This window comes from Labrus mixtus, chromosome 12, assembly GCF_963584025.1.
Source record: "Labrus mixtus chromosome 12, fLabMix1.1, whole genome shotgun sequence".
NCBI classification, from domain to species: Eukaryota; Metazoa; Chordata; class Actinopteri; order Labriformes; family Labridae; genus Labrus; species Labrus mixtus.
The window spans coordinates 5700872-5727536 of NC_083623.1; the positions used below are offsets into that span (position 1 = coordinate 5700872).

The following is a 26665-nucleotide window of genomic DNA, read 5'->3' on the forward strand; positions in this document are numbered from 1 at the left end:
ATAATACGAGAGAGAAAAAAAAAAAAGGAGGTCTAACGTTCTCCCTTGCACATTTCCACTCACTTGACATATTTCATCTCATTTCAATGAATCCCCCTTTTCCATATTAAAAGGGCAATTAGAGCAACGGGTTGGTGAGCACAGCGAAGACTCACTCCACGTCCCCGTTATTATTCCTCTCTCTTTCTCTCTCTCCGACATCTTCCTCTACATCCTCTCCTTTCATGAAACACACCACACGGTCAGAAAAGTTTGAGTTGTACAAACTCACACGTATCGCTGTGCCACAGATCGTGGTCCCAGGGAGTCATCGTGATCCCGTCAGCGTGCAGAAGAGGTGAGCATCGACTTGCTCCTCGTCAATAAAACATCTGAGTTTAAAGACACATCAAATCTCTGGGGCTCATCGGGTCTCACAATCGATTAATGTTGGCGTCTTTAACGTGCTGAAGGGAAACCAGGTTTCTGTTTGTAATGACTCCTTGAGTAAAAGCTCATCACACATGAGCTGGTACTGATCATTTCACTTCCTATATAATGTTTCAAATCTTTGGAACATCTTGAGCACCTACTGTGAAATTGTACGATGGTGTAAGATGAAGATATTTATTTTTTAGTTTCATTTGATAGATCTTTATTTTTCTCAGGTTGAGAGGAAGTACATTTTTTGATTTAAGGCTAACTTCATTTAAATTTCAGAATGTGTTGCATTCATTTCTCCTTAAAGTTTCAGATATGGATGTGGTCAGTGCTGATAGAACATTAAGGACATAATACTGAAGAGTTTCCTCCAATAAAGACCGCTTTCTGATACAATTATGTTCTGCATCTTAAAGGCACGATATACAACATTCTGACATGGCAACATTCAAATATTCCTTTTGTAAATATATTGTGGCGTTAAAGCGTCCTTAAAGGAGAGTGACAGTGCTGCCTTCAGCTTTTGCTCAGAGGCCCAAACATATATCGTACATGTTTTTTTTTATTTTTTGCAAGTGAATCCCGCTGCTGCCAATACGTGAGGGAAGAGCGACGGCACAAACCACTCAGGGAAGGCTGACGTCACTCAGGCTTCTTCCATTAATATTTACAGTCTATGGGGACGATGCAGCAAATGGCCGAGGTCGGTTTCAAACCCACAGCCGCTGCGACATGGACTATAGCCTCTGTACATGGGGCGCACAAGACATAACTGCTAAGCTACTGGCGCATCATCCTGATAGATTCTTGAAAATGAAATATTTGAACACAGAACATGTGTGTGGTTTACATTTTGGGTTTTGTGGTCAAAGAAAAGTTTTGAGTTTTGTAGGTGTAGAAAGTGAAAGTTTGACATCCACTTTATACAAAAACGTTCACCCGCAGAAGTTCCAGGTGAGTTATTCGGGTTAGTAACTTTTCTATCATGTCACAGTCTTTGATTAAAAAGGGGGAACTGAACCATTATTTCCCCCTCCTGACAATGCTTTGGACAATTCACTGCTTTCTCATTTGTTCTAAAACAAGTGTCCGTGTACCAAACCGCTGGGGTGTTTCTCATCCTCTCTTCTAAGTAACGACTAAGACTTTAATCAAAGAGCCGCTCTGTGTTTTGACAGTGTAATGATACAGACACAGAGGTAATGGCTCTTGTAAAACGACTGACTCTGAGAGAGCACTTTGTTTTTCATTACACCCTCATCAATACGCTCTTCTGCTCTCCGTTCTTTATTTCTTCTGACTTTGAGGTTTTATCTTTATTTCTGTCATTTGGTCTCCTTTAATATTCCACTGTCTCTACCTTTTTTCCAATTTTACATTTATTTTTTCTCTCTTTCCTTTTTGTATTTCAACCATCTCAGCTTTTATTTCTGAGCTTTTCTTTCATTTTTAATCTTTTCAACACATTCCTTTATTTCATTTCCTCGGTGTAAAGTTAAATTAAAGCAACACCATTGTAGTGGTATCATTCTTAACACCACACTTTGCAGTTATTTAAATTAAGACTGGGTCTTAAATCAACATTTTAAATAACTTCCACAAATACTGGCGTATGTGATAATAACTCTTTGTTTTGTATTTTAAATCTGTTGTCCAACTTTGTTGCTCTAAACTTCCGAGTCATTAGTTCGATTTCACCTGATGCATTTGAAACGATCCTTTAAAGGCCGATCACATTTACCTGCCCGGCTTCAGTGGCGGTTGCAATGTTTGGCAAAGTGGGGCGATTTATTTCTAATGAATGGTATTCATGACCGTGCGTGGGCCGACTGCCTCATTTCAGGAAGGATCAATACTGCGTTAGGACTTCAGCACCTTTGGCCACTGGCTGACATCAAACCATGAGGACCGGAGCTTCTTGTTTCACAGACCTTAGAATTGTGTGTGAAAAAATACAAGTTTGGTTACCTGAGTTAGAATTACTCTTCCTCAAAACTTGGTCATGTTTAACGTTAAAAATGAAATATGCTGGACCTGTTAAAGCTTTGCAGAGTCTTGAAGTCAAACAGCGTAAAACTGGAACCAAACAGAGAAACTAGAAGATCAAACTCTTGCCGCAAAGGGACCAGATGGCGTTGTTTTTGTCCCGGGTTTAAGCTGTGAGTCCAGAAAATATCTACATTTAAAAGATGATTTGACGTAAAAAAACAAAAAACAAAAGTACAGTTCACCTTCAGTATGTTTTTTAAGCAGGCGGCCATGTTGAATTTGTGTCTTCACTGTTCGGTGAGTAATTCAGTAATTGAGATTCCAATCCAGATATCTGATAACAGTGTTTTGGTGGTCTTGTGTCTTGGGGATTGTGGCCGTCTCACCTCATTTTGTTGATAAAGCATCAGTGTCTCAGTTCACCGGCTCGTAAACGTTGTGACAATGGGTTTGATAATTCCTCAGCGACTCACCTCATTTGTCGAGAGAACCGAGTCTTCATCCAGGCTGAGAACAGCGTCGGTGAGGATGACGTCGTGGGGGAAGAAACGACTGCTCATGGTCTGCAGGGACAAAGACAAAAGAAAGAAAGAGATAACCAACAACCTTTGTGTTCTAAATTTAAATTTCAGTCTAGAGGAAGATGTTCAAAGAAGCAGAGAGTTGAAGTTTACCTCATCAGAATAAGAATCAAAGTAATTTATCTGTATTCAGCAGTTTTTCATGGATTAAGGTTGAAATTCATGATTTTTAGAAAAGTAATTAGCCATTTTTACATATCTAGTATTCAACAATAAAAAAAGTGGCCAAAATATATGACCATTAAGAAAATGTGTTTGTGTCACGCCCTGCTGTGTGTCCATCGATCAACGAGCCGACTTCATTCATTCTGTGTGAGTATTTATCAATTCAATGCCTAACAGAAAGCCTAGCAGACCTCCATCCATTAGCTTAAAGAGGGCTGCTGCTGATGGTATTGACTTGTAATTAAAGTGTGAATTATTTAGCTGTTGAGAAGCGATGGATCAGCCAAGATTTCAAACATCTCTCTGAAAACATGCGAAAAAAGGGCCAAAACAGGAATGGAGTGAGCTCTGATGGACTCGCACTACAGAGTCCACGTTTATCCAGCATTGATCCAGCACACATGGGGACGGCCCCTCTGCATCGATGAGTTTACTGGGGCTTCATGCTTTCTGTATCCAGTGCTGCAAAGCTGGTGAACAGGAATTTAGAAGCTCAGACACACCTCGTGCCTCGTGCTTAAATCAGAACAGCAGTCAGTCTTTGAGAGACCTCAGGGGAGACTCCTCGGACCCCGGATCTTTGCTTTTTGGTTTCTTTATATTTGGTTTTACAGAACATCATCTATACAGTACATGTCCACTCACCCTCACCTTACACAACTGACTTTACAGATTCTTCAAATTTACATATTTTTGTAAATTTTCATGATTTTCATTGTATCTGTTTTTTTTTATACCTCACTGCAAGACCATTTTTACTGTAAAACTCATGAAGTTCACATTGATTGTTGTGTATTTATGAAATTAAGACCTTCAACTTTGCCTATATAAGGATATTTGTTCTCATTCGTCATCAAATAAGGATTGCAAATGTCCAGCATCTGTTATTACTTGGGACCGTATTTGTGTCCAGAACACACAGCTTGCTTGGAAGGCTGAAACACTCATTCAGTGTCCATCCAGGGTTGGATTATTTACTTTGCTTCAGAAAATGTTGTCGGTTTTACTATAAGACCTGCTGAGTTTGTCACTTTAAGTTTAGTTTTATGTCACATGAAGTGGAGTGAATTCACACCCCCATGGGGGAAATACTAAGAGGCTTATTTTGCAAAGTAAAACCACAAAAAAAAAAAATATCCACAAGGTTAATGTCTACTTCCATCTCAGCTTAATGAGTCGATGGATGCCGAGTGCTAATTCATCAAGTAATTAAGCAGAACATCAAACGAAACGTACATGTATCCTCTAAAAAGAAAATGTATTAAATGGTGTGAAAAGTGAGGAGCTGTATTTTCTTTGGATGATTGCGCTGTAATCGGCAGGCAGGTATTTAGTTCAGTCAGGGTTGTGTTCACAGAAGTGTAACAGTGTCTCAGCTTCCTTCAGAAAACCACCATCACAGGGTAATCACCTGTAGTAGATGTATGTTCTTGAATAGTAATGTACTGCATGGATCCTGGACTAATGGTCTTCATACACTATTACACTTTTGTATGAGTGAAAAGAAGCGTATGCAGATCCCCATAATAAAACATGATGAGATAACTACATTTCCCATCATCCTTAAGGTCATCAAAGCACTGCTGTGCCCAGGAACAGCATCACCGAGCTTGTCATGAATCTCTGAAAACTCTTCTTCTTCTTCAATATTATTCGTCAGAACTTAAATCATAACTTTCAGTCCAGTGCAATTTGTCTCAGAGTGTCAGAGTTAAACAGGAGTTTCTCTTTAATGGACCGGATGCTGCATTCATGCTTTCCAGAAAGCAAAAAAAAAAACCAGTAATTTATATTTTTCGCTCAGAAATTGTCAAACTAAAAGATTGCAATTAGTGACCTAAAATATGACCCATCAGCAGTTGTTGTCAGATAAACACCAGTGTTGACACAGGCCTTGAGACATCCTAATTGCTGAACTTATCTGTTACACATGTCTGTCTGAAAGCTGTCCAAGTGACACCTCCAAACCCCCCTCCCTCTCTCTCGCGCTCCCTTTGGCTGGTGTCAATTCATTCCTGCCTCTGGACAGAGATTAGATCTTTGGCAGTTCAATGGTCTGAACCTTATCTTTGTCGCTCTCCTTCCAACCCTTCCCTCTCTGCTTTATATTTGCCATGACTCCTGCTACTTCAAGGGGACTTCTTCAGAGATACCAGGCCTGTCTTTATGTCGCTGATATATCTCGATAGCTGTAAATTACAGTTAAAAGTCAAAGATCACACAGCTGTCCGCAACACCATCATAAACTATGTAGAAGCACTTTATCTCACAGTGAACTTTTTACTTGGCATTATTGGTGTGAGACATAATCAGTCTTTATGTGTATGCAGTAAAGGTATGCTATAAGAACACTGGAATGAATGAAGTTTTTTTATCATGAAAATAAATTGTTCCAAATGAAAGAAACACAAAGTGATAATTAACTGACTTCATTTCCATAATCTCTGCGTCTTTCAGCTTATTGTTTTTTTTTTATGATGCAACTTTACTGTTTTAATTGATGCTTTGCCCTCAGCAACAAACAGAGCTAGAGGTAAAAGATGACATCGTCTACAAAGAGGACTCAAGTGAATGCTCACGTTGAGGTGGTGGTGACCAAAAACAGAGGCAAAAGAATTGAGATGGTTTCTATCCACACATACGACTTCAGGGGGACGCTTATGTTGCTCTTTATCTGCTGGAATGGGAAATATGCAACAGTTTGCTTAAAAGTAGAGCAAAACAACTTTCTAAGGCTACATTATTGTTTGTAGGAAGTAAAAAGTTAAACAATTATGATAAAAAAAAAAAACTCTGAGTCTGTCCAGTGAGATCCACATTATTTTGTTAAAAGTTGGTGGAGACCAAACACAAAGCTAAAAGAACTCGGGAGAGGATTTACATTCACAAATACAACTTCAGAGGCAACTGTTCATTGGTTCAAACAAAATGTTTGTCATGAAAATAAATAAGGGAGGGGGGCTCTTGATTAACCAGTTTATTTTTATTTGTTTAGTAAGACAAAACAAAATATATATTAATTTATTCTACAGTTCTGCATTTTCTGAATTTATTTTTCATAAAATGCCTTTTTTTTCAAAGACTATATAAAGCCTTAAGAAAGTATTTTCAGGGGCGCTGGTGGTCTAGTGGTTAGTTTGCACACCCCATGTACAGAGGCTGTAGTCCTGGGTTCGAATCCGACTGTGGCTCTTTTCCTGCATGTCATTCCTCACCTTCTCTATCTCCCAATTCGACTCTATCCATTGTCCTGGCTCAACAATAAAGGCAAAAATACATCTAAAAAAATAATAAAGTCTTCTCAGCCAGAATAGAAAAGAATAGACTGAAAATATATTTTGAGGTCAACACAAGACCATCAACTGTACATGAAGTATTTTGCCCTGACCTTCTGTTCACTCAGGTCTTAACGTGTGGTCCTTCTTGACTTTTTAGCGCTTTACGTTCACTCTCCTTTGGTTTCATTTAAGTGCAAACGTAAGCAGTCAGGATCAATGTCGAAGATCACCTTATCAATATGAAAATTGTGGCTGTGGGGCTAAGACGAGCAATATTACAAAGTGATTGATGAAAGTGCGATAAAGTCGACATATCATCAGTGATAGTGGGGAGTACAGGGGTCACTGCTTTGATAATATCGACGGTGTGTGGGTCATAAATGCTGAACGAGCAGAATTTCACTTATAGCACGGCAAAGCTGTTAGGAAGCTGATTCATCTGATCCTTATATTTCCTATGTGCTGAATCTAACGGTAAGGAATTGAAGCGTGTTTGATCCTGGGTCAGGAAGCCTCTTCAGTAATCAAATCATTCTTATTGATTAAGAGTGAACATGAAAAGGAGGCCAAGGAAGCACAAGTCAGAATTCAGATTTCCAAGAAGGGAAACGTGTTATGATCAGGCAATAATGTAGCAAAAAAAATAAACACACGATAATGGAAATGCATTTTTTGAATAGGGTGTGTATGTGACTTCAGGCTCTCTTGGAGACTGCCTCTGGTGGACACTCGATGGCCAGTGTGACCGCGCCCTTAGGGGCGTACCGTGCTGTACCCAAGCACGATTGCCCCCCCCGCTGCGCCATTCCCACGCTGGCCGGCACGGCCCGCGGTCACACTACACAGGACTATCCGTGCCTAAGCACGATTACCTCTTGTACATAACGTCATAATACAACACATGCACGCTTTATGTTATTATGAAGCGTGCTCAGTTTACAAACAGGCGGACGAGAGAGAGAGAGAGAGAGAGAGAGAGAGAGACGCGCAGTCGAGTCCGCGTCTGTACATCAGAGAAAAACACAGAGCATGACAGCTACTTTACTGACTTTACAGCTTATTTTAAGCCATTTTAATCAGACGCAGCAATAAATTAATTAATTGTTCTCCGATGTGCGGGCGTCCGCGCGGACTCGGCCGTGCGGACGCCCGCACATCGGAGAACAACACAGAGCATGACAGCTACTTTGTGTCTTATATTGAGTCATTTTAGTCAGATACAGACGTGAAACTCTGGATTTCTCCATATTGAAGGCTGTCAGCTTTGTGTACCCGCGTGCTCGTGCATGAAGTGTACTGTGCCTGAGCACCATACGGAGCGGTCACACTGGTCAAACGAACTGGACTTTAGCGTTGAAGCGTGCTTGGGCACGGTACGGATGGCCAGTGTGACCGTGCCCTCAAGTAGTTTTTTGCACTTCAGCATTGGCTTAATTTTTCAACACCAGAGGTTGCCGCTTGGTTTCATTGGCTGTGTCGTTACCTATGGTGATGAGAGGTAATTTCAGGTCCTTTTGGTTTACCCTCCCTCACCTAAAATAGCTTTTTAAGTGCAGTTCATCCAAATGTCATATTTCTTCCTATTTCTTTATTGTTTTAGAATTATATTTCCCTTCAGCCTGCAATCTCTTTTTTGTTTCTTTGGCCATAATAGCTCAGGAGCAACGAGAGGAAAGAAAGAAAGAAAGAAAGAAAGAAAGAAAGACAGAAAGAAAGAAATAAATAAATACAGAAAGAAAGGAAGAAAAAAGACAGACAGACAGACAGAAAGAAATAATGAAAGAAAGAAAGACAGAAAAAAGAAAGAAACTGTCTTTTGTTTCACTTTCAAGGATTTCATAAGTTGGCCTTGATCTCGTTGTTATCTTATTCATTTTTAAGAATATGAAATCATGTTAATAAATAAAATGGTAAAAACCAATTCAGAAAGCATAAAAGCAAAAGTCGAGTTCTGAAGTTGAGGAAAGAGAAAGTTAAAGTAGAAGCTTTCTGATAGTGTGTTTCCTCTCAGCACTACAGTGTACATACTCCAATAACCAACAGCAAATGACTCTGCTGCTGCGCTCTGTTGTGGCAAATGACGAACCTTCTGTGTTTGTGTGTGTGTGTTTGTGTGTGCCACGTGTGTGTGTAATTACTGCAATGGGAACAAACACAGCGAGTGTGATTGGAAGGAAATACACTGAAGAGCATCTGCTTGAAGATATTGGGTACCACACACACATATTCCGCCTCAAAGACACGTTTTATTGTCACCAGTGGACATGATGTTGTTGTGTTTCAAGAGGAGGAGGTGGTGGTGGTGGTGGTGGGGGTGGGGGGGTACATTTACATAAAAACAAACAGAAGCAATTAGAGCACAAAGCATCAGGATTAGACAGAGGTGGGCATGTGTGGGGGAGGAGACGTAGGGTTCAGTGAGAGAACGAGGGAGAATGAGTGGGAGAGTATTTTTAGAGAGAACAATTGTTTAAAATGAAATGTGAAATAAGTGATTTAATTTGTGCTTGTAAATGTGCAGAGAGAACATCACTCAGTCACACTGTAAATGAGGACAATTCTCACAGAGTCACGCTACAGGCTCTGAAAGCTAAGCATCATCTGTCACAATCAGAAGTCCATTTTGAACCCAGAGGAGGACGGCATTAGAACTGAATCAAAGGAAAGGAGGACACGGGTTGAAGAAAGTCGAGCACTAAAGAGTTGGATTGTTTCTGTCGCAAGTTGGAGGGGAATAAACTTTACGGTCCTTGGACAACAGTGCCACACAAAGCTGCAATCATAAGCCCTGCTGCCACCAAGCCGTGCAGTTTGGTTCAGTACGGTTTGGTACTGTAAACCCTGATCTTACTTCGGTGTCCACAGCCGACCCTGATTAGTCCATCCTGCTAACTGTGGAGGTTTTTGTTATTTGTGAGACACCGACAAACCAGTGTTAATCTCGTCAACAAAATAAATGACGAAAATATCAGTTGACGAAGGTCTCTTAAATGAGTCAACTATGACGACGACTAGACGAAACTCCGCTATTTGACGATTTGATAAATAATATTACTTCTTCATCTAATTGACGAAAATGTGACGAAACGAAAACTACATTACAAGTGAGGATTATCACGTACCCCCCTCAGCTGTTCTAAAATCATTGTAAACCATAGCAGACTTCAGGTCTGCAGGTCTGTGAAGCCCCGCCCCCTGGAGCTTCTGATCATCAAAATAAAAGCTTGCGTCTGATTTTGTTGACTAAAATATCTTCTATTGTCGTCAACTTAAATGATGTGCAATTTTAGTCAGTGACTAATTGACTAAATTAAATCAACAACAAATGACTAATATCTGAATAAATATAAAGGACATTATCGTCAGGAGACTAAATTAGAAAATGGTGTGAAGATTAACACTGCCGACAACGACCCTCTTCCTGCCTCCACATCAACCGTCAGCTCAGAGGAAGAAATTAGCCTGTGCTGCGCGGATATGACGGTTTTTGAAAGGGACAGGAAATGTCAAGAATTACGTCATTTAGCGGTCCACTTCCTTGTTTGAGCACCGTTGTGTTCACATCTCTTGCAAACTGTACTCATGCACGAGACCATCTCTTCAAGCTGACTCGAGCATGGTACCCAAGCACGGTGCGTTTGTGTTCACACTGGAAATTCACTTTAACAATTATAAAGCATTAAAACAACAAAGATGAAAAAAATATAGGTCTTCTTATCTTTGTCACTTGTGACAGTCGTCTGGTTAAAGTGACCATCAGAAGTCCACTTGTGATTGGCCACCTGCGCTTAAAATATCTTTGGTGAAAGTCCAACTCGTTTGGATGTAGTGAAAAAAATCTTGATTTGAAATGAACACAGATCCAACCGAAGACTTCATAAAACACGGACATAGTCTCTGTGACCTGCTGGTTCCTGAAGAGGCCTTTGGAAGCCGAATGATGGCGGCGGCCATATTGGAAATCTCCGCCTCACTTGCAATCAATCTTGACGACATACTGTATCTCCGCCTCTCTTTCTACCTGTTGTTTTTGAACCACTCTGTAAAGATGTTTATTTCTGCTGTAAAATTGGACATTTTTAAATATGGAACCTAACGGGGATTTCTTCGCTTTTGCAGGCAGCCTCAAGCGGACCCTCAGGGCTCTGCAGTTTTTCGCCCTTTTGCATTGCCTTCATCTTTCAACAATGGAGGTTGGGGCCAACTTTTCACAACAGATCAATACGCCTACAGACTAATTACTATTGGCAATTATGTCGTTGGAAACCGTCAGGAGAGATCGTGTCACTCAAATGACTGTAACTCAAAATATCCCCGATGAAGAGAACTGGGCGAGAGAACAAATATGAGTTGACTTTGCAGGCGTGCGTCTAAATCTTCACTCTGACTTTCTCACTGCAGAGGAAACACAAACTGTTACTGATTGTTTTTCTTTCACCTGTAAATTAATTTTGGGCTCAGAGGAGGCGGTAAACAGGGGTCAGAACACCTCAAAGCCCCCAGCTTGGCAATGGTCCTGAACCAGATGGTGGCACCCCACCCAGAAATTAAACACTTTTAATATTAATGCCAACAGGGACAGTTTTCAGGAAGGGAGCCAGTAAAACTCTGGCCTCAGACGCAGGTGTTGGATATTTCTAATGGTTTAACCTCTCCACAAGTTCTGTTCCTATTTTACTTTGTTTCATTGTATAATAGATTGTATCCTGTACTGTTCTTTCTGTTTATTGTTGTGCTTGCTTGCTACTGTTTTCTGTGTATCTGTTGTTGAGTTTTATGTATTTTAAAGGCTCATCTAGGCAAATTAGCTCAGGCTGTAAATGCTGTAGTGTCTAGACCCAACAGTTTACTGTCTCCATACTTGTCCCTATTACAAATACACATTAAATAAATACAAATAAATGGTTTTCCTCTTATTTTTTGTGTCTTAAAGTTTATGTTTTGGGAAATTTAGAAGCGCAACTTTCGTTAAATGTCAAACAAATTGTATTCAACGACCCTTTAAGCAAATGTGTTTTATTAAAAAGGGGGATAAATGTCTTGTTTGCAAAGCACCAAAAGAATTCCTTTAATACATAATGGATGCAAAAAAGCCGGCAGCTGTTACCTTGGTCTGTCCTTCGATGACAGAGAGAGGCACGCTGGTGGAGGGCCACTTGTTCCGGGGAGGTAAAGGCTTGTCGCAGTTCCATAAAACCACGATCTGAATGAGAAAAAAAAAGCACCAACCATCATTAGACACGGATTTCTGCTTTTAAAAAAACGGCAGAGAAGTTTTCACAAAGTAGAACGCTGCAATAGAATCTATCTCGGAAACTAAATGATCATGAAGTCATGCAGAGAAAAACATCAGAATTCTTATCCACTTGTCGTTGCTATAGTTACAGATCTGCACTCTTTATCTTACATATTGTTATCAAGCAATACACTTTCTTTTTATTTACAGAAACTTGTTATCATTTAGTTGATTTAATGTCTGAGACAGTTTTTTTTGGGGGGGGGAGGGGGTTATGGCTTTATAGTAGAGACAGGACAGTGGATAGAGTCAGAAATCAGAGAGAGAGAGGGTAATGACATGCGGGAAAGAACACACAGGTCGGATTCAAACCCGGGCTGTCCGCTTGGAGGACTACAGCCTCTGTACATGGGGTCTGCGCACTAACCACTAGGCTACCAGTGCCACTTTTTTATGCTTTCTTTTATGAAATTAAAGGCACCAAAATGTGCATCCCTGCGAATAATCATGCACATGATGTTTCACTCATAGAGGCCAACAGAAGTATGTAGGCTATAATAAAATTAATACATTTTAACATACAATTTAAACTCGTACCTACGAGCGAGGGATCTCATAATTAAGAGATAAGAGGGCTACATAAATGTTAAATGCAATGTGCATAAATCCAATTTTTATCCAACTGTTTTTTCTTCCAAAATGTGTTGGGATTTATTTGTGTCCATTTTTTATTTAGTGTGATAACAAAATATGTAGAGAAGAAGAAGTAATGTAAGTATGATGAAGTCATCTAATTAGAACAACATTAGGATAATAAAGGGACTTCCAGGGTAAATAGTGTGGGGGACGTTTTTCCTGACTCTCTTTATAAACTGCGCAGTCATTTATTTTTCTTTAACCAGCATGCAGCTCTGCAGACTCAGACTATCATCCCTCACAATACATTCAACACAGTTGTAGTGATCGTTGTTTCAAAACTCTGGTTATTCTCACCACCAATGTGCAGCACAGTAGAGTAAAAGAATAATCTAGTATTGTGATGTTTTTCCTCTTAGAGTCATGATTCTGATATTTTATATATGACAACTTCTGTCTCGAATTGTTGCCTTTAATCCTACTTTTTCTGACCGTCTTTGACAAAATCCAACAACAGGAGGTAAACATAATGAGAAGAATGAGAAGATAGAAAAGGTATAAAAAGGAAGTTAATGAAAAGAGAAACAGCAGGGCGGCGTGAGGTGTGATTTAATGGAACATGAGAAGGTTATATGTGCTTGCCGTCTCCTCATGATGACTGGTTATATATAAAACAGGTTTTTGTATTATGTTCGTGTCGAGCTGCAGACAAACTTCCACACCTGTGCACAGAACTTGGACTTGGCTACAGCGATGATGAGCTTCACCACGGGGGAGATCTGAGACTGCAGAGGAGTCACCGTGTGGATCACAGCTGTGAACTGCTGCGGGGGGCTCTTACCTGCACGCGCACACACACACACACACACACACACACACACACACACAAAGACAACACACACATATTTAACAAACAGCTGTCCTGGGTAAACTGTATTTAGGTTTTTAACACAGATCTGTAGAGATACATCTTATAACGGTTAGCTGGACACGGGTTGATCCGCGCTGCACCCCTCATTAACCTCTCCGACACATTAGAAACCCCCGGTGTCCATGACTGAGCGTGAGTAAACATGTCTAATCCAAGAGTGAACACTTTGCATCGAGTGTCTCTTTTCAGTGAACTGTGAATTACGCTGACTCGTTCCCATAAAAAGGACTAATTGTATTTTCTACAAACTCACAGTGAAACAGCTCTTTCAAGTAACTTTGTTTTGTATTTTATAGCAGCAAACAAAATGAAACAAACGGGAGCAAAACGGAGAAAATTATGAAGTGGAACCAAACTCAAACTGAATTACCACCTTCGATAAATGATCCTGAGCATTCGGGGGAAAATGGGGTTTAGGAAATGGATTTCCCCTCTCTGGCAGCCTGTGCCAAAGAAAAGCATCAATATTATATTATAAAGCATTTTCTTCCACCAGTGGATTTCATTTCCTCAATACATTTCTTTATTCCATAGTAAAGGAATCTATTCATGGGACTTGGAAACAATGAGCAGGAGCACAAATAATGAAAAACCAAAACATCTAAATGCATACTGAAGTTGATTTTATTTGTAAAAAAGTGTAAGAATAAAGAACAATTAATACATACAATCACAATCTACAAACTCACGTTGTTACATGCTGAGTTAGCGCTTATTGTGATTCCAGGGAAACCAGAAAGTTTCTGATAAAACATTTTTAACCACATTTATCTGAACCATGGTTGATAAACTCAAAATAACGTGTGCTATTTAAATTCTACTTGTCTAAAGTGGGAAGCCTGTTTGTGAGAAGCCTGGAATAAACAGTCTGTAGACGGGTGCAAATGTTGGAAGAAGAAATAAACACAGTAACTAAAGACAGCAGCGATAGGCGACCTCATGCCAAATGTTGGCTGCATATGGACGGAGGGGAGCAAACATCCTCGAGGATAAGTGGAGCCAGAGTGCTCTTTAGCGTTGCTCTATCTATCTCTCTGACAGCCGGCCCCCTGACCAGACGTCTCAGGTGGGTCGCAAGGTATTTATGGAAGCATGAGGTCTTCTTTTGTTGGGGGTGAGGGGGGGGGGGGGGGGGGGGGGTCACAGAGAGAGACTCTTTCATCTGTGATTTAAGAGCTAAATTACACAGATTAGTTTTATGAGCATACTCTCATATTCATAGTTTCTGTGATATACTGTATAAGATATTGGATAATTATGCGAGATCAGACATTTTATTTAACATTTCCTCTTTTATGAGGCTCTAAAAAATGGCCAGTTGCATTTTGGGAAGTGTAGTACTAAACATTTTAGTAGATTTTCTATTTACAGAAGAAGCAGTAGTCCAATATATAAATGGATTTTAATTTTAATATATGTCTAAATATTATAATAAGGTATTTAAAAACGACACAATATCTGTGATTTATATAATTGATAGAATCAAAAAGTACCAAAGCTGTAAAAAAAATACAGATTTGAAGTTAATCAAAAGAGCACTGTCAAAATTGCACAAATGCATTGGCAATGTACTCAAACATTGTCAACGTATTCTTGCAATTTAGACAGTGTGCAGGAGTTGGACTGCTTTTTTTTTAGTAATTAAAGACAAGAATACACCCAGGTGCCTCAGACTTTCATTTTGGTTGCCATGGTATCAGAATCTGCTTTATTGGCCAGGTTTGCTTTCACACATACTGTAAGGAATTTGACTTTGGTGAACTGTGCTGTCCTCTGTACAAAAAGTTTAACATTTGATGTCAATACTAAATACAAAAAGAGCAAAGACTTGTATGTACAGTACAAGACTAAATGAGACAATAGTGCAGCGGTGGGTAGTGTAAAAAGATGATCAATATGAATGGATTATGCTGGACTATGGCGATGCTATTTACATGCACGCATCCTCGCAAAGCCTACATGCGCTGGATACTGTCTACCATGGGGCACTGAGGTTTATCACCTATTTTAAAGCCCTTACTCACCACTGCTCCTTGTATGCTCGGGTTGGTTGGTCTGCCTTGTCTGCACGTAGACTAAACCAAATTTTAATTATAAGGGTATTCTCGGTCTGCTTCCATCCTACCTACAGAGCTACATACTTCAAAAAAGTAATGGAAGTTACCATCTTCGCTGGCAGGACTTACACCTTCTAACCATCCCTAAAGCCCGTACTGAATTAGGAAAAAGGGAGTTCAAGTATGCTGCTCCCTCTTCTTTGAATCGTTTGCAAGACACTTTAAATCTTCTTTAAATCTTCTTTAAACCTTTAATGTTTTTAAAGGTCGTCTTAATGATCAGGAGGCAGAAATATCTGACTGTAGATGTTTTAGCTCACTCGTATTGCCCTTTTTGATCGCTTTGTTGCTGATGACTTCTGACAGATTCTGATGAATGGTTCTTTTTGTGATTCCTGTATTTATGTTCAGTGTTGTTCAGTGTTTTATGTCTGAAACCCTGTAATTGTGCTGCTGCCTGTCTTGGCCAGGACGCTCTTGTAAAAGAGATTTTGAATCTCAAAGAGACTTTTTCCTGGTTAAAAAAAGCAAAAAATAACTAAGTTTAAAAAATCTGGTATCGTGACGACCCTTTATCATATAGTCCTCATTCCAAGGTGACAAATAAATGGACTTTTTTTTTTCTCCAGGTTGATTGGTGGCCTTGTGACCTGTGTTTGACCTCTGTGGGGTCATTCACACCTTCAGATTGGTGGCGGTCACATGTGGGTCATTAGTTTACCCGTCTGTCATGTGAGAGATGTTAGAGTCACAGGAATCGATGTGTGAATGGATCTAAAACTGTCTCAGTAGAAATATCAGGATGATAAAAGGTGGCTCTGGTGTGTTGACAGCGTCCTTTAGTTTAGTACCTGTCATTCTCTTACACTCTCCTTCATCTCCAGGTGTCATTAAAGAAGTATTGTTTTATTCTGTACCAGCACGCTGACCCATTAGAAAAGCAGCAGGCACACTGGCATCTATTAAAGAGGTTAATGTCCGAGAGAACAAATTTAAGAATGCAATGTATGAAATATGTAGTAGTCCTCCAAAATCTTTAATATTGTACCCCAATAAAAAAAAAAAACTTATTGAAATGGATGTTTAAAGTTCAAAATGTTTCAAATGTCGTCTGGGCACCGAGTGTGGAAAAGGATTTGGATGGTTGGAATTTTTCAGCACCATGGACAGAGACACACACTGTGTTACTTCAATCATTAAGCAACAGAAAAAATAAATCAACATGTTTGATATTTACGATTCCAGTCTCTGATGGAAGACCTGCAATAGCCAATGAGAGAGCAGACCGGGAAGCATCACCAACCAGATGTTGCATACTTTAACGTCTCACCTCCAACTCACGCTGTAAGTTGGACACCCTAAACGTCATCTCAAGCAGTGTTTCACCCGTATTATTTTCCTCTTTTAATTCATGGCAGGACAGCCAGCTGACGACGTTGCTGTCCTCCATATTTGTTTATCTTCTGAAGTCATGTTTGATGAGTTTCTGTGAGATCTCGTGTCTGTGAAATCTCACAACAAACAACAGGTGTGTTGTCTCGCGGCCTGGCTGAGTCTTCTAGTTTGTTCATAATGTTGAAACTGTGCTTATGTCTGTGACCACCCTCCTTTTCTTAAACCGTCTGGTGGGTAGCCAGCTAAGGCTAAATGGTTCCAATGGTTCAGTGGGCTGGTCTGATTCCTGAAGCTCCCAGGCTGTAAATGAATCCTGTTACGACCCTGGGCTTTATCTTACAACTGTGTAAAACAACTCTCCCTCTTAGAGATGTGAATACTCGTATTTATTCCCTGCAAAGGTTGTGTATACATTCATGTTTCTCTCTCTGAGCCAAACAGAGAGACTGATGCACGCTTTTATCACTAGCAGGCTGGACTATTGTAACGCTCTCCTTTCTGGTCTTCCAAAAAACACAACAAATCGGCTTCAGCTACTACAAAACTCTGCCGCACGAGTACTGACAAAGAGCAGAAGGAGAGCACACATCACACCTGGTTTAAAATCTTTACACTGCCTGCCTGTTAGTTTTCGTGTTGATTTTAAAATTATTTTATTAGTTTATAAAGCATTACATGGCCTTGCACCAGACTACCTATCGGATATGATTTTAGTTTATGAACCAGTACGGCCCCCTCAGATCCTCCAGTTCCTCTCTCTTCGTTGTTCCGCAGAGCAGGACAGAAAACCTTTGGCGATGCTGCTTTCAGCTGTTCTGCTCCGAGACTGTGGAACAACCTTCCTGAGGGTCTGAGAGGAGCCCAGAATATCGAGATTTTTAAACACAGTTTTAAAACTAATTTATTCAGTCTGGCTTTTATATAGTGCTTTATATAAATTCAAATCTTAACATTATTGTATTGTCTTTTTATCCTACGACAATTTTAAATATTTTCCTCTTATATTTATTTTAATATCTTGTTGCTTTTATGTGTCGTATTTTATTGTATTTTATTTTTATACATATATTTTATTTTTAATTCTTATTGGTCTGCATTGGTCTCTCAATGATTTTATAAACTACTTTTTCGTCAATAACTTTTCTGCACTCTTGTAAAGCACTTTGAAATGCAATTTAATTTGTCTGAAAGATGCTGTATAAATAAAGTTTGATTGATTGATTGATTGATGTGGTTATTGTCTAAAAAGGGAAACAGTTAATAAAGTAATAGGGCATTACTTCCTCTTCCTTTTTTTAATCAGTGTTGTGCTCTCTTGACCTCGACAAATCTATACGATACAGGCAATACTGTCAATTTGTTTCTTTTTTCGCTTAAAGTAGTTCTACACTGCACACTGCATCTACACTTAAAAAGATAAATATCTGAAGTCAACAAATCTGGATGTTCTCTCAGCTCCTGAGGCCAGAGTACATCCGAGGAGTTTGTCAAACTTTTGCAAACTATCAGGCAGAAGCTGCAACTGCTTTGCCATCAAAAGTTATGGGGAGGCGGCAGAGTGAGACGGTCGCACACTCGGCATCAACGACAACTTATTCCCCGAGCAGCAGCAGCCGAGATGGCAGCAGCTAAAATAGTGATTTACGGGCGGTGGAATAAAGCAAACTGCCCCATCTTCCCTCCGATCCCTCAATCCCTCCGTTCTCTGTTCCCTCTCACCCTGGAGTCCACAACTCCTCCGAGGGAGACCAACATCGATCTGAGTTACAGCGGAGAATCTCTCCTGTCTGCATGCAGATCCACACACACACACACACACACACACACACACGAAGACACACAGACAAATACACACACACACACACACACACACACACACAAAGATATACACACACACACACACACACACACACACACACACACACACACACGAAGACACACACACACACACACACACACACACACACACACACACACACACACACACACACACACACACACACACACACACACACACACACACACACACACACACACACACACACACACACACACACACACACACACACACACACACACACACACACAGACTAGGCCACTTTCTCCTCTACTGTACTTTGCCTGCAGCTTTTAATTTGTTGTTTTTTTGGATTTATTTTTTGGATTTGCCTTGATTTGATAGGACAGTGGATAGAGTTAAAAACAGGAAGGGAGCAGGGATTGAGATGCGGGAAAGGAGGCGGAGCCACAGGCCGGACTTGATCCAGGGCCGCCAGCTTGGAGGAATACAGCCATCTACCTAGGGCACGACCTTACCACTAGGCCATCTGTGTCCCATGCAGCATTTAGATTTGTAACTTTCTTTTTTTTTTTTTTTTTAATTCAATTCAATTTTAAAAAACTTTATTTGTCCCCAGGGAGCAATTCAAATATGAATTTGCATACATCATTGAACATCATGTTTATCTTAAAATGTACTCCATTGTTCACTAGCAATCAGTACTTCTGTAGCTATAGCTTCCAGGTCAGTTCTTGGTGGGAGAAGCAACAGTTTACTTGAGATAAATAACACACAACACTTGGACATTACTTGATTGCACTGTCAAAAAAGAGAAACATCACATATTATTTGTATGACAGCCAGATGATCTGTGACTGGAGAACACATCTGTAATTCATGAGCGTCACAGAGGAGGAGATTGACACTTTAAAAACATTCATTTTGTCTTCTCTTATTTTAGATGACACCGGTTTGTTTTGACTCATAGTTAACTGTGGGCTACAAATTCATCCTTGTTTTCTTTTTTCTTTTACAATTTAAGGGCCTTTTTGCCTTTATTACAAAATATAGGATTGCTAAAGAGAGACGGGAAATGAGGGGAAGTCAAACCAAATATATAAACATGTTTGTATATGTTTACTGCTTGTACCTACAATGCAAGCTACCTGAAAATATTACATTCATTGTAATGGAAAGCCGATAATTTAGCAAGCTAGCACAAGCTAAGGAGCAGTGTTTGGCCAACCCAATGTTCAATGGTTTCTCAGAATCAGAATCAGAATCAGAAATACTTCATTAATCCCAGAGGGAAATTCGATCATTACAGTTGCTCCAAAATATACAATATAGCAGTAGAAATATAGTAATACAAATATTAATCAAATAGAATAGGAATGTAATCTGCGTAATAAATGTTATCTGTGTAGCATTGCGCCTCGCTGTGTCTACGACTGTGGCCGCAATATTCACCAGTTTGAGTCACGTCCAATTGCTGATCTGTATCCACTCCCAAACTCACCGACACGCTGTCAGTGTTTGGGGTAAAAGGCACCCACTTTTTTGTCTTTGTTTGTTCTCGCTTTAGTTGTCATGTCTATATATTCTTGTTTCATTTTGTTCACCTTATCACCAATAAAAAATAAAAAATAAAAAAAGGAAAGGCATCCACTCCCTGCTCAGAATCAACCAAAACACATGCACTTCTAAACCCAGGCAGAGGACAGAGTCTCTGCAGACACAGTCACCCCCACACATGTATGGAGGCCCATAAGTGATGAATGAGCAGCATTACTTTTGTATAAGTCTAAATTTTACTTTTTAAGAAATAGCTACTGACTCTATCTTTAATCACCTTCATGAGCTGTTTTAAAAACGGAACTCTGAAATAGTCAAAGTCCTGTGAATGTTTCAGCACCATGGAGAGCGACAAAGCCTGACTGCAGCTGGAACCCAGCCTACAGGAGCCAGCATCGTCAGAAGCTTTCCTCTTTGAGACCAGAAGGCCATCTAAGGCCCACAATGCATTTCCTCTACTGAAATATATGGGTGGTCAATATATATTTGAAATGCCCACAGGGTGGTACATTTTTAATAATCATATCCGGTGAAAATGTATTGCTAGATAGAAGAAAATGCAATTTTCCTACATTACTTTTAGAAATAATGAATAACTGTTCAATCCTCCAAAAGTCAGGGAATAAAGTATTACAACTTTATTGAGATGAAACATAAAAATTGTGTTCCAAACTAATAACGTTGGTGATCCATGAGCTTTTATGTAAAACTCTGCTATGATTTATGAACCTTTCAGCTCATGCAGTGTCTTTGCCTCATGTGTCTCCATCTGAGCCTCACAGTCTGTCAATCTGAGCCTGTGACAAAATCATAATTAAGTCTGCACCCATTCACTGACAATATTAACTTGTTTTAGAACACCTTTAATAATGAGCTCTCAGTCGTTAATAAATGCAACCCTTTGCCACTTTTTCTTTCATTTAAACGTTTAAAAAAAGTGTTCAGAACATTTTAGCATTTTTAAATTATGAGCAGATGAGCACTTACCCAGTATGGCATAGTAAAAAGGGAACTGGGCGGGGTCGGCTGAGTACTGGGGGAGTGCATAGAGACCACCAGGTAGAGAATTCCACAATAGACGATTTCTGGACACCAGAGAGTCCACGCGGTCCTGGATGATCTGGACAGAGGGAAGAAAGTGTTTAAAGACACACATAGGGAACAGCCAATGGAACAAACAGAGTGCAAAGTTTAAAAGTACAAAACAGAAAAATATGTAGAAAAACGGGGATGGAATAGATCGAGGTGAAAGTAAACAGAAAGTATAGATGACAGCTGTTTTGCTTGCCAACTTTGGAGACACATAGTTTCCACAAAATAGAAACAAAGACATTATCTGTTAAATTACATTTTACAACTTAATTTAAAAATCAATTTAGGCATAAAGAAGCAGGAAAAAATTATTGAGTAACAACTACATTTATATTTCACACTGTCATATCTAATCCACTCATACAGAATTGGTTGTATAAGCACATGGACACACCATATGTAACATTCAAGCTAACACAACATCCCTGTTGAAGGCCTCTTTACCCTACTTCTCCTCCACACATGTGCTCATATTTGAAATACAAATAGCCTGCTCTTTATCTTCAGATGAAGCTTGGGGAGCTCCCTAGAAGCTGGAATGACTCCACAAAACAGTCCAGAGACATCAGTTGGCTCCCAACACGAGGAGTCCATTAGCTACTTAGCTAATATCATCCATCAGGCTTGTTAACTCAGGTCAGGTTAACGGGTTTAATGTTGAGAAGTCTTCAGGGGGCTTAAAGAAGAAAATCAATGGCACACCTACGATATTCTGCTGGGCCTCTAAATACACAAATATCTGAAGATCAGCAAAAGGAATGCAATTTCTTTAAGATTAATACACATTATGAGTTATAGCTTTGCTTTTTAAAATGATGTTATGAGGCTTAAAAAGCTTGAAGGTACATTCCTTTACTTAAGTTATATTTGAAATGTTACTGGGTAAATAATATTGTATGGATCATAGGCTGCATACACTGCTCAGGTTGATACAGAGAATTTCCCGTTGTGTCACCAGCTGTCTCCGTCCTTACCCTGTTTTTTCTAGGAGCTGCCCCTGTTGCCAAGCTTCCTCAACAGCTTCCCCCGAAACTAACTGATATCACCAAACTAATAAAAAACTGAAAACAGGAAAAGTAGCCAAGCCATTTTATGACTTGAATCTGAAAGTCAGACAACAACTGGTTCATGCCCATTGCTGCCTAAACGGTGTGCCTCTGTTAAGTTCCAATCTTTCAAACTCTAACAACATCACCCAATGGAAATCAGCAGTGATGTAAAAGCACAAATAATTTCTGCTGGTAGGGAAATGAAACATGAGACAAGACAACTTACTATAGATGAGGACCGATCTAATCTTGGCCATGTTTCCATTCCTTTATGTGTATATCAAACAAAAAAAGAATCCAAGATTCTCATCTCTTTCCATACATACAATCATCCGGAGAGGGAGTAAAATGTTAATACAGATGACTCAGTCTTAACGGACCAATAACCAAAATTTCTATCTTTGCTGAGTTAAGTAGCAAAAGTTTGACGACAACATGCTCCTTACAGCAGCTAAAAGGGCTAAAGTACATCTGTATCAGACCAATTTCTTAAGACCACTGGCATGTTCATCTGCAAATCATCTTCATAGCAAGCAATCACTGGAGAATGCAAAATCTGACCCAGTGGTGTCTGTAGAGTGAAAACAACAGTGGACCTAGGACAGATCCCTGTGGAACCCCGGGTCTAACAGCACAAGAATCGGAGAACAAGTTGTGATATAATGCAAGATCATTAAGATCTTTCTAAATAATTTTTAGTATCAAAGTGTAAATTTGCGACAAAAGGACATAAAATTCGAAAGTGTAAGCAGCAGGGGCAAGAGTGGATGGAACAATGGCAACACAAACATAAAGACCCCTATAAATTGCATTTGTATTCCCTTTTTGAGGGATGAAAGGTGGAGATGACACAGGCACAGGGAGGATCATGCAGCTGGCTGGCATGTCAGTCCCTAAATGAGAAGCTTTAGTGGGATTGAGCAAAAACGTCTTCCTCAAAAGGAAAGCTCACAACCTTTAGTTTTGTTTTTCCTGTTTTCTTCCTTTATCATTTATTTGTTCCCTTTCAACTCGTCAGCAAATCAGATGATGCATTCAGGTCCCCATGTGAGAGCCCCTGAGGTGTGATGGCTTTATTTACACTCCGTCAAAGAAGTGTTTCTGCACCACACAGGCGTTATATATTAAGTCAGCATGAGATAAGCAAATACCAGAGTGTGTGAATACCAGTGTTAGACATCAAGTATATTGAAATTACACAACTCATGACTGGCTGTTTCTGTTTTTATGCTGGCGTCATTTTGTAATTATTTCAGAATTCAATAAAATGGCGATACAGAGTGCAGGTTTTGATTTTCATACAAACTTGAAGCAAACACTGAATTGTGTTCAAACTAAACCAGACTTTGTGATGTACAAAGTTAAAACTATCTTGATTCCTGATAAAACCTCTGACTGTTCTTGTTATCTTTTTTTCACATTTCAATGTGTTTTGTTTCTCAGTTTCTCCGACTTGTGCTTTGTCTCTAATTGTGTTCTGTGTGACATTTCATAATTGTTTTGTCAGACTTTGATTATAAATAAAATTTTTACAAAAGCATTTTTAAAAATTGCATGCAATGAATCATGTTATATGTGGAGACAAAAGAAAGCCCTGAGAAGAAGGACGCATTTGTGTCAGTTGAGTTATGGATGCAGAAACTAAGCTAGTGCTTACTGTATGTGAATGTTAGCATTTCGTTTTGGTCTACAGTTTTTCCACTTGCTCTCCCTTTGTGTTTCATGTTTGTCTGACACTCTCTGTGTTTCTGGGTGTGGCCTTCTCCACCTCTGCCTGAGCGCCTGCAGCTGCTGAACCCGAACACCTGCACTTCATCATCTAATCAAGCCACTGCAGTAAATAACCCTCGGCTCAGATATCCACAATCCATCCCATTGTTCAGTCTCCTATGCAGATTTACCTGAAATAAATTTCACAACCAGCCTTATTCTTCTTTTGTGTGTGTCCAATTAAAACCACTCAGCCTTCAACTCTACTACCAGCTCTGCTCTACCATTCCCAGCCCCCTTTAGCAATGTCAAGATCACTTAATCTTAAATGTCTGATCCATCTTCAAACTACAAGCAATCATTCTAAAACTGTTCAAGGTGTTTTGGTGTTTGTTTTCAGGTGTTAACTGCCTCAACGCATTTGAAGAATACATAGTGTTTGCCAACCCTTACTCCTTTCAAAAGATTTAAACTCATGGCTCCAGAAACACAAAGATGGCAATGGGCAAAATGCCAATAATAAGGCTTCTGAACTGTCTGGTTTGCAAGTGAATGGGTTATGGCTACACAAATACAATCTGTGACAGTCCTGACACCCCTCACAATCGATCTTGGTTTCTACCAGGTTAACATCCTTGCAGCTCTCTTTTTAAATATGACTAATATACTATTGCTCCAAAGCACCATTAAACTGAGTTTTAAGCACGATAGACGAGTGAATAGGTGGACTGACTTCCAGGTGACCATTGGTCTCCATACATATGGAGAAGCTGTCATTATTTTAAGATATTTAACACATAATTACTCAAAGATATACAACCTCAATTCAATGCAATGATTGAATACAACGTAAACAGATACATTAACATATTTACTGTCCTTTAGCAGCCATGTAAAAGACAGAATTAGGACTATTTTGAAATGAAGCCAATGAAGTGAATAGAATACTGCAGTTCCTCAAGTGTCCACTTGCTCCAAAAGACTTAGAATCACCATTAGGTCTCATGTTAAAATGTCCTTTTTGAGAGAATTAGAAACCCTGGTTCAGAAAACGGGTTTGGTGTCAATAGCTAACTTCTTTATTGACATAAACTGTATCGGAAGTGAACTTTTATTCATTTTTAAACTAATCTATTTTGATTTAATTAAAGCCTCTGCACACCCACACATTAATAATTATGTCTGATAACACCAGAAAAAGGGTTGTAAATAGGTGGAGTTGAGGTGAAAATATATCATGTAAAAATATCTCAGCACTAACATGATAATACAGGTTGTCAAGTCTTCCTTCTCAAAAGGTTTCTTCAAAATTAACAGGTTAGTGGAGCTGTCAATCAAACAAACCTGGCCACACCCACATATTCCTGAGGAGAGGTCTAATCGTGCTCTGAATATCTAACGCCTGTGTGGGTGTACAGAGGCTGTAAGGCTAGGATTGTGCTACATTTGCATTGTTAGGGGCGTGGATGAAAGTTATTTAGAGTTCGCATTTCCAAAATGGCGACTGCTGTCTTTGTTGTCAAAACACCTCTTAAGAAACCAATAGGTGACGTCAACGAGACTACGTCCATGCTTTATACGGTCAATGGATTTGGCCAGCCTTTTGTTATTAGATACAATGAGCTGCCTCTGCTTTATGGGCCAGTTGTTAGCAAATTAAAGGTATTTAATTCAGCGTAATGAAATTAACATATATTGGCCCCCAAAGGGTGTCAGCCCACTAGGAGAATCCTTGGTATTCCAGATCCCCAGTCCAGCCCTCATCAGTGCATAGAGCGGAAAATCAGTACACCTACTCCATCATATCAACACCCTGCTCATAATGCCAAAGATTACTGCAAATGCAGAAGGCTCTAAATGGGTCAAAGAGACAAGCCTTCGAGATTATAACTTCCAGAGCTTTTCTCATTTAAACGGACAGAATCATGAGAACAAAGCATGTCGGCATCCTGCTTTTCTTTATTGTCCCACTGACTCCAAAGCTCTCTACTGATCTGTGGAGAATTAGCTTGGCACTTACAGCCGGCTCTTCACACACACACACACACACACACACACAAACTCACAAACACACACCTCCTGACACCAACTGTCAGCCGCGCAGTATGTGGGACACTACAGTTATCAACTACGCCTCATTTCACCCATTTAGCCTGGTGGCGTGCTGGCTCTGAAGGTTTTAGCACATCTGGCCAGCAGTGGATGGCTGTCAGTGGGCTTCTGTCTAATTTCACACCCTGCTAGCATCAGGCGTTTGGCGGTGTCACTGAGGTCTTGTTTTTGCTGTGATTTTTAGGAGGAAAAAGTGCTGCAATTTATTGAAACGTTTGCACTATTAAGCTGGAAATACATTACAAGATCAATGTTTTGGGAGACTGGTGTGTTTATCACCCAATCTGTTAGAATGGCTCCATAGTCACTGCAATCTTGGGCCCTTTATGGTTGGTAGGCACCATGCAGACACTTAAATATACATAACTCTTAATGGGTGCTTTGCCAGAATGACAGAAATGTTTTAGAGTTTCCTGTTAAGCCCAAGCCAGGAAAGCAAATCCTGACCATGATTTTGTTCTGCCCTCAATTTAACATGTTTTTATGTGTGTGTTTTGTTTCTTTTCTTGTGATTTTGAAAAGGTCCAAACATCTTAACAAAGGTGGTGGAGATAATGAGTTGACAACAACTAGATGTGCTGCCAGGGAAGTTATTTGACTAATGCTGATGTTGATAACAAGGAGGATAATTATGTTCTGAGTCTGCATTCACAGATGTT

At 39.7% G+C, this 26665-nt stretch overlaps 1 protein-coding gene across 1 annotated transcript in view; it reads right to left on the bottom strand.

The window, feature by feature from the left end:
- LOC132984747 (exostosin-1) overlaps positions 1-26665 on the bottom strand; it is a 191348-nt gene that overhangs the window by 12899 nt on the left and 151784 nt on the right. The window contains exons 7-10 of the mRNA XM_061051682.1: positions 21031-21163; positions 13028-13146; positions 11541-11636; positions 2883-2972 (exon numbers count right to left, since the gene is read on the bottom strand). Of these exons, the coding sequence (XP_060907665.1) occupies positions 2883-2972; positions 11541-11636; positions 13028-13146; positions 21031-21163 (438 nt within the window). The remainder of the gene's footprint in view (positions 1-2882; positions 2973-11540; positions 11637-13027; positions 13147-21030; positions 21164-26665) is intronic.